Below are 8,936 nucleotides of genomic sequence, written 5' to 3' on the forward strand. Positions count from 1 at the left end.
TCCTAGAGGGTTTCCAGCCTGTGCATGTGTGTTCAGTAGGGGTAATATGCCATGACTATGTATGCTGTAATGAATTCGTATAGTAGGTGATAGGTAGAGTTCAGGACCCAACCTTTCTATGTTCATGTTTTTATAACAAGTTTGTTACCCATTCACCTTCTATCACGCGACACTTCATTTATATTAAGGAAGGCTTAGAGTATCTAATATCCCATGGATTCATTTCTTACCAAGCTTTCTTAGGTATCTGCTGCCATTTCTGTGCAAGGTTTCCATGGCCCCGAATGATGGTTTTCAATTTTCCTGCCTTTTTGTAATTTAAATGATTTTGCTAAATTTGGCATTCAAATTAAAAAATGTAAAACAAATGTGAACGATATATTTAATACAGTTTTTGTGTATGCATAGAAACCATATAAGTAAAAAAGTATGAGATTACATAGGTGATTATATTACAAAAGGAGGGGGACCCAACTAGTGTCAGAATACTGCACTTTGTATCAAGTTCCAGGTATATGGTGAAGCTTAAAAGAGACCTATTTCTTAAGCTAAGCAGCTGACCCATTCAGGACACAGGCTGCTTTCTGTCTCACCACCTCAGTATTTTTTGCCAAAAGGCCCAGATTTGAGTAAAGGGGAGCGCCGGGAGCGCAGGATCCGAGCATAAGGGCTACAGTCTGTTGAACTTTGGTAGGTGGGTGTTCTGGGAAGTAAGTTTCGAAGAAATGGTTTCTTTCCTGGGGGCTGCTGGTTTGGTTGCTGGTTTTCCTGGTTGGCCCCAACACGCTTTTTGGTAGAAGCCTGGCCTTGGAGTTTCAGAACAGTGTGATACTGCTCTGCGATGCATGCTGCCTTCTTCCGAAGATCCAGTTTTACTAACATCATGTTATTTTGCAGCTCAGCCAGGGTCTGATCCTAAGGAAGATCAGTAAAGTTACAGTTATGTATATTAGAGAAACAAGAAGACAAGGCAGTATGTGCCATCTACTACTAGTTACAATTGTTCTTATAAAGATCATCCCTTTAGAGTCAGACCTTATAAGTGAATGAAGGTATTTTCTTTAAGACTCAAACAGCACTGGATATAAGGCCATTTTCTAACACGTAAGATGATAGAAGCTTGAATAAGGTTCCTTCACCTCTTCAGTTCCTAGGTATTAAAATTAAGTGCTGTGTTTAGTTTAAGATTTTTTAAAAATATTTTAATTACAATCAGGATGCATTTTCTGAAGACAAATGTCAGCTTAATTATTACTGTTTTGTCTTAGTGGTACATAAAATAATGGTTTCTTACAATCTAAGCATCTTGGATGAAATGTGGTACTATCTATCTCCTTAGGGTTGTTACAACTCAGAAAATTCCATAAATTAGTACAGTATTTGTACTTAGTGATTGGTTCTTTTTATTTTGCAAGGAAAAGAAATTCTCCTCACCATAAGAATAACCTAAAAATCTTTACATTCTTTACCTTTCTCCTTGGCTCCTCATTTCTCTTCTCACCTAACTCTGGAGTGGGCTGATGGGAGAAAAGGGGATATTTAGGCTGTCCTAACCTGTTTGATTAAGATGTCATCACAAGCAGTCAAGGCTTGGCGAAGTTTTCCTGCCCCAGTGCTGTGGCAACAGGCTCTTTCTGCTGACTGGAGAGATTCGCCAAGTTTCTGAAGCTCTGTCCTTAGCAACCTTATATTCTGAAAAAGGAGGAACAGTAACAAATTGTGGCCAAGATCTACCAGGATAATGATCTGGAGGAGAGAGATAGCCATTTGAAGAGAAGTAAAATTAGAAAGGCTAGTCAGCTGAATAAAGGAGCCATTCTCCAGCTCAGTACCCCAAAACATCTCATCCTTACATGCACCAGGGATATAATGTTGGAAATTGCCTTAGGTAAGAACTTTGGTAATAGAGAAAGGTAATTACCTTCTGGCCCTCCTCTAACTTCCTGTCCACATCAGTGGTGAAGGGCTTGGCTGAGGGTGGCGGTTCTAACATTTTCTGATACTTGTGCAGCTCTGAGGGAAAGAAACAATAAACTTCAATACATAGCTTTTCTAATCTTGGACTTATCTCTGAGTTAACAGTAGCTCGTAGCAAATATAAAAAGTCCCTGTGCATCTTAGAGTGAAAGACTGGGGGACAGCTCCAAGTTGGCACCAGAAGGTTGAAGTTCGAAAAGTTCTTCCTTGAGCCACTGTTAGGCGTCTTGTACTCTCTCCTTCCTTACCTTCAGTGGTGGCATTTAGCTCTGCTCTGCACTGGTCTAGTTTAGCTTTAACCTCCTGGAGCTGCTGGGTGGAGGCAGAAGCTGCCAACCTTTGGGACCGCCGTAAGGACAATTCAGACCCTGGTTGATGGGCCATTGGCTGTTGTCTGGCTTCCTGCAAGAGAGCTTCTAGCTCTTGAATCTTCTCATCCCGCTCCTTAGAGGAAAGCAGAGCACAGTTCCATCCACAGTCAGACAAATACTTCAGGAACAGACAGCTGAATAATGAACGAAACCTTCCCTGATGCTTAAACCTCAAAAGCCTGTTTGTTGGCATGTATACCATTTCCTGACCAACTAGATCTTTAATCAGTTCATCAGGCTGGGATAGCACTAAGGATATTAGAGAAAAGAGTTACGTATTCCCGCCCCTACCAGTTGTGGCTGGTTCAGGGCAATTCACCTGAAGCTCTTCTTGGTAAAAACTTGTCAGTGAGTCCTGGAGGATCTTTAGTTTCTCCTCATACATTTCCTCTAATAGTTCCTTTTGGGTATCCAAATGTTCACTGTCAGAAAGGGGAGAAAAAAGGAGTGAAGATTCTGAGTAGTGAGCATGGAGGATATCTTGAGGTATAACGCTCTGCTAGTCCCTACTTCCCACCACTTGTCCAGGTGACAAAGAGGTGATACCTGCACCACTGTTCACGCTGTTGCATCTGTTCCACCATCTCACTACAAATTTCATCACGGAGCTGCATCTCCAGCTGCAACTTTTCCTGCCGTTCTTTCAAAAGCAAAGCTTTCATGGCTTCTACCACCTGTAGGAGCTCCTACGGGGGACACACAGGTCAGAGGTCATCAGATGGCTATGCCCCCTAAAAGGCACAGGCCTCCCTAAAAGGCAGCATGGAAAATGTGTTAGCCATCAGGCTCTTGCATCAAAACTTTCTTGTATTCTCACCTCTTTGCCATACATGGAGATGTCAACTTCATTTTCAATGTCATCATCAAGGCCTGGGTCTGTCTTAGTTTCTGTCTCTAAGCTGGGAGATGCCTGCCGACTGTGTTCCTTGATGAATGAATGTAGTGATGGGAACCCTAGTTGTACAGGTGGTGCATGCACAAGCTAGCAGGGGAAAAAAAATCTTAATGGAATCCATTAGTAGTCTAGTAACTTTCTTAAATTAGGTACCATTCCAAAGGTACCAGCTTCTCACCTGGCTGGCAATAGCTGAGAATTTGGCCACATGAAGGGTTTCATCATAGGTAGATGCACAGGGATTCACATTGACAATCATGCAGGAGCGGCCTCGGCCTGTGAAGAAGCCTTGGAATACTCGAGTCAACTTGCTGTCGCGGAATGGAACCAGGTTCTGCTTTGACCTGCCAGGGAATCAGAAGAGTAGAGCTTTGGGCAGAACTCCAGCCCTTGGGCTGTTGTAGCACAATCCCCAGTGGTGACCTGAAGTTTTTTAGTAAATTGCAGAGCTCCAGGTCATCCTAGCCCATGACTTGCAGCCAAATGCTCACCGGTTCTGCTGGTTTTGGCGTAGGGCAGCAATACAGCGGCCCAAGGCATGCAAAGAAGTGTTAATATTTCCGGCTTCCTTCAACCGCTCACCACTCTTCTGATCTTTGCAGCGTTCTGAGCCAGCCAGATCACAGAGTGACAACCTTGAAAGATGGACAGGATTGGACATAAGGATCCCACATGTTATGAACCTTACAGCTCTTCATATAGTTTTGAGGAAAGCAAGGCCTATCAAGAATCTACACAAGGAAGGAGAATAAGAATCTAACAAGTTATTTGTCTGAGGACCTCCCTCACTCCCCTCCCCTTACTACAATATATGGCCAAGAAGTTTGGATTTCTAAATGGATAATCTTACTCGCTGATCTTGGGGACCATATCCCCTTCTCCTTGAAGGTGGAGGATCCGAATGGAGAAGATGCTGTGACTAGAAGTTAAAAAAAAGAGTCATTGTACATCTTCCATGACCAGATGGAGGACTAACATTTCCCAGAATGCAACCCACAATCCACTCACCTGCGGCTGGAGTTCTGGTTCAGGTGTGTGCTAGCAAAGCTCTGGTTTTTACGACCCACTTTCAGGAGTTTCCAGGCTTCCTCAGCATCCTGAACATGAATCCAATTGAGATCTGAGGCCGAGAAAAGGGCATACGTAAGATGGGAATACCTAACTTTTCCCGGTCTCTCCCCGAGTCTTCTAGGTTTCATGTCAGCCTCCTCGCTTCCCCATACCTTTCACATAGGGATTGCCGTTCTGATCCTCACACAGTCGCAGAACCTGCCTCTTGCGCTGCTGGCTAGGTGGTTCTAACAGGTCATAAAGCAGTTCATTGTAGATCTCAAAGAAGGAGACCCAGATGGAGAAGCGAATGTCCGCAGGGACACTGATGGGGGCAGTGTCTGGCTGTGCCCAGCGGTGATTTGTTTCTGGGGAAGAAACAAATGTACAGGGCATCAGTCCTAGAGCAGTCCATCTCCCCTTTGGCCTATGGGGTCCTTGGAAGTCAAAGCTCAGCTTACAACCTCTGGTCTCTACCCCTGGCAGTTGTTGGGAGTAGAGAGTGAGTTCTTACTATTTATTACTTGACACTAAGCTCAATCATACTCACCATCTAGCTGGCTACTGCTGGTAAACTGACTGGTGGAGGAGAGCCCAGCAATGCCACTGTCAAAGCTGGTGCTGGTACCAATCCGATTTTCAATGTAGACACTCCTCTTCAAGGAGGTAGACAGCTCCTCCTGGAGGGGCCCAGGGAGAAAATAAGTATTAAACTTCCCAGAGATTTGTCCCTCTATCCCCACCTCTGTGGACACCAACACTTCACCTCTTGGAGGCTTCCATTCAGCAGGGCCAGTTTCTTCATTCCCTCCTGCCTGATCTGCTTGCTGTCAAGCCAGATTACCTCGTTAGAGAGTAAGGGCTTCAGATCAGGTAAGGGATGAAGTTGGCCTTGGAGGCTATTGAAGATCAGAGCTAGGGACCGGGGCAGGATCCCTCCATCTTTGATAGTACCTGGAAGAATGTGAAAGATGGATACCTGACGCAAGTGCCTTTCTCCTCCAATCCAGAGCATCAAAAGGCAAAGATACTACCATTACAGGCCCATCAGCAATCCTGTGAGGCCTACTGCTTACCTTGAATCGTGTGGGTTTTCCCTGAATTGGTGACTCCATATGTATAGATAAGCCAGTTCTGTCCTTTGAGTACGTCTTTTACCATGTCCTTCACTGTCAGATTGAAGAAGGATGCTTGTCCCACTTCTGGCCCAAAGATCTAGAGACAGATCCAGTTGTCAGAGATCCCACTTGCTTTCTGTGCAGAGCTAGCCAATGCATCTCTCTGGGTGGTTGGCTACGAACAATATTAAAGCGACTTCTTCCTTCAGTGCTACCAGCTGCTCCCTAAACATTGAGGACTCAGCCACTCCCTGCCAGGCCATCTTTCATCCAGATTAACAAATCTCTAAGGAATGCTATCCATTAAGTCCAATGCTGCACACACAGTGGGGCAACATAATGGTCTCAAGCATGGTCTTTGGAAATGGATGGGTCTAGAGTCATCCTACCTCTACCACTGAATAATAGCTTCACTGAGCCACAGTATCCTTATCAGGAAAACAGGAAGACATTTATGATAATTATAATAGAGTTACTGGTAATTAATGTACATAAGCTACTTGACACATTGACTAGCTCATAATAAGGGACCCAAAGTTGTAGACATGCACATACAGGGTGAGGGGAAAAGTAGGTTTCCAGTTGTTCATATGGAAAATAATACACTAACTAATTAATAATAATACAAGAGTAAACTCTGTGTTTCATTACTCACAACTGAAATGTACTGAAAAGTACTTCACAACTGCAAGTACTTTTGCCCATCTGTATAAGAAACTCACCGTCAAGTAAAAAGCTTTCCCTCTAAAGAGAAAATAAAGTCGCCCCTACACATTGGTCTCTTGTTCACAGACCAGTTAAGTACCTCCATACCTGGGAAAAGGTGAACCTGTGAGTGGCTTGGCCAATTCCCCGCTCATTGCTCTTCTGGGCAAAGGAGTCTTTGGGTGCCTGTAGAACAAGCGTCTCCACATTCTCAATACGGATACAACCCTGAGAGGGAGGAAAACAGTTGACACAGAAGAAACATTCTTGAAAACCTCTCCTGTACTGCATCATTCCCACCTTGAATCCTCCTTCCTCAGAAACTCACCTGGTCCTCCTGCCGTTCCGACTCTGAAGGCAACAAGGGCCTAACCCTCAGGTATACTTTCACCTTCTCAGTACTATCCTCAGATGGAACCTGTGGTGGAATTCCAGGCCGTAATAAAGATTAATCTCAGCAGTTATCTGAGCAGATGGGCAAGCATAACACAGTTCCAGGGGATCATGCTAACAATACCCTCATTCTACCTCAAATGTCTCCCTGCAGCTACTCTTTGGTTCCGTAACCATTTCAACCCACATGGACTTTTTCAATATTTTATCACCTTCCCTGTCTCTTCAGCATCCTGTAAACCTGGCTTGCCAGACCCATGGTTAGATCTGGTTGACTGATATAAAAATTAGCATGTGATATTATAGTAAAGCACATTAGTTAAGCACCTTGGAGGCAGACACACCTGAATCTGAGTCCTAATTCCATCATTTAGTAACTATGAGACCTTGAACAAGTTCTTTAAATTCTCTTTGCCTCACTTTCCTCATCTCATTCTTTCAACAGATATTTATAGGTCTCCCTATTATGGCCCAAGAACTCTAAAAGGAATTATCAAGCCTCCTGCTCTGATAAAATTTTCTGTATAAAAGAGGAGACTTCTGGCACACTATCCCTCCTGGAAGCACACCTGTGCCTTTCCCTACACCCTCTACTTCCCTCACAGGCATACATCTCCTAAACTCTAAGGGACCCCATGTGACTTGCAACCAGGGGAGCAGTGGGCGGCATCAGCTCATCTCGGGCTAATCCCCTGAACCTGTCTCCAAGGCCGCCTTTTTTCTTGACTCTCCAGTGAGCAGACAGCCCTGCCTAGTCTCTCGTGTTGCTTCTTCTTTCATAGGCCCTTCCTTGTTTCACTGTCCCCAGCTTGAATAAATGTACTCTCAAAAAAAAAGAGAGAGAGAGAGACTTCTGAGTAGAGTCGTTCTCAGCCAGGACCACTGCCCTCCCAAGGAACAGTTAGCAGTGTCAGGAAAGGTTTCTAGGTTGTCACGAGTGGGAAGGTGCTACTAACCCTTAGTGGGTAAAGGCCAGAAATGCTGCTAAACACCTTATAATGCACAGGATGGACCCATACAACAAAGAATTGTCTGGTCCCAAATGTCAATGAGAAATTCCAGCCTCAGAGGAAGAAAGGCTCCATAAATGGAAGTTACTGTTGATATTAAAACTTGAATGTACATTAGACCTACTTAATGGCAGTATAATCTTGTGCAAATTCTTTAAGGCCTCTGGGCCTCAAGCTGAAGGAGAGATAACTATTATCCTTCCTTCATAGGATTAACTGATAGTATGCATACCACTCAATATTTCATTAATGCAACACAAACTATAGGTCTTATGAACACACAGCTCTACAGTTTTTTTTTTCACTTGTCATGCACTTAATTTTGAATTGATTTATTAGAATCTGAGGATTGCTGGTCTCTGACCTGTTACTCTGCAGGCTGAGGATACCAACTTTCCGCTCCCACCACTCTCCAACTCCTTTACCTGCTGCTTGTCCTCCAGGGAAGTGGAGATGACAGAGCAATCTGACAGCAGGTCCTTACGAACCACAGATCCCAAATCTGCAGCTGTGGACTCAAACATGGGGGAGACTACAACCTCCTCATCAGACAGCAAACCGGCTGGTGGAGAAAGGATACCTTGCGACATAACAGCCGAAGCAGCTTAGGTCTAAAAAAGACACAAAAGTGGGGAGGGAGGAGAACCTTAACGACAGAATGGGCTGCAGATTCTAGGTAAGAAACAATTTCCTTATCCCAAGACACTCTGGGCTCGCTGCCTGAATTCCTACTCCCCTTTTCCCTTCAACGGCCAGCAGAGGGGAAGGGGTTTAGAGGAGTTAATCATTGAAATCAATTTGAGGCATTTCCGACTGCTAACTAGAATGAACAGATATCCAACTTAAAACAAACAAACAAACAAACAAACAAACAAACGAACCAGAAGGTATCGCTGGAAGTAAGGTGCCTCACCACAGGTGGTGTCAATAGCCCTAGGAACCTTCTCCAACTTCACCCCCAGGCCCACAGTGAGGAGAGAGGTATTAAGGAAAAAGCGATGGCAGCAAGCTCCGCTTTCCGACAGCCTATTCCGCGAAAGAAAGAGCTGGTACCCCAGTGGGCTCCAGCACAGCCATATACTCACCCGAAGACGAGACACTTATTTCTCCTCTGGTACTGGTCGACTCAGATTCCCCCGGGCAAACCCCGACTCGGGCTTTTTACAGAGCACAACTCCGCCCGCGAGGAGCACTTCTTTTTACTGATACAATGTTTTAAACTACGCGCTGCATTCGTTCCGCCAATCAGATAGAGAAGCCTGCAGTTACCAATCAGCACAAGGAAAGGAGAAGGGGAGACGGTTAGTTCCGGTTTGACCTCCCCACTCTAATGTGGGTCCGGGTTACCAACTGTCGAGTTTAGAGTTGAGTTTTGTGGTATTTTCCCCGCTTATCCCTTTTTCTTGAACCCTAAACC

General features: G+C 44.7%; 1 protein-coding gene across 1 annotated transcript; it reads right to left on the minus strand.

Annotated features, from left to right (window-relative positions):
• Positions 1–6: 6 nt before the first annotated feature.
• Positions 7–8,716, minus strand: KIF20A (kinesin family member 20A). The gene is made up of 19 exons (XM_037147666.2): positions 8,605–8,716; positions 7,945–8,130; positions 6,445–6,534; positions 6,225–6,344; positions 5,370–5,508; positions 5,060–5,247; positions 4,844–4,973; positions 4,467–4,661; positions 4,252–4,363; positions 4,094–4,162; positions 3,735–3,878; positions 3,422–3,587; positions 3,166–3,330; positions 2,895–3,034; positions 2,668–2,770; positions 2,226–2,421; positions 1,922–2,013; positions 1,555–1,692; positions 7–915 (listed from the first exon to the last, which is right to left on the minus strand). The coding sequence occupies exons 2-19, from the start codon at positions 8,107–8,109 to the stop codon at positions 598–600; spliced, it is 2,670 nt and encodes an 889-aa protein (XP_037003561.2). The 5' UTR covers positions 8,110–8,130; positions 8,605–8,716; the 3' UTR covers positions 7–597.
• Positions 8,717–8,936: the final 220 nt, after the last annotated feature.

This window comes from Artibeus jamaicensis, unplaced genomic scaffold, assembly GCF_021234435.1.
Source record: "Artibeus jamaicensis isolate MK-2021 breed Jamaican fruit bat unplaced genomic scaffold, CSHL_Jam_final contig_456, whole genome shotgun sequence".
In the NCBI taxonomy this organism is placed as follows: Eukaryota; Metazoa; Chordata; class Mammalia; order Chiroptera; family Phyllostomidae; genus Artibeus; species Artibeus jamaicensis.

What these genes read in the sequence shown, in the direction of transcription:
- KIF20A (XM_037147666.2), bottom strand. Translation starts at nt 8,109, where the DNA reads ATGTCGCAAGGTATCCTTTCTCCACCAGCCGGTTTGCTGTCTGATGAG. An exon ending in CGGAACGGCAGGAGGACCAG is followed by an intron (nt 6,345 to 6,444) that starts GTGAGTTTCTGA and finishes CCTCCCTCTCAG; the next exon opens with GGTTGTATCCGTATTGAGAA. An exon ending in CAGCAGTAGCCAGCTAGATG is followed by an intron (nt 4,662 to 4,843) that starts GTGAGTATGATT and finishes TTTCTTCCCCAG; the next exon opens with AAACAAATCACCGCTGGGCA.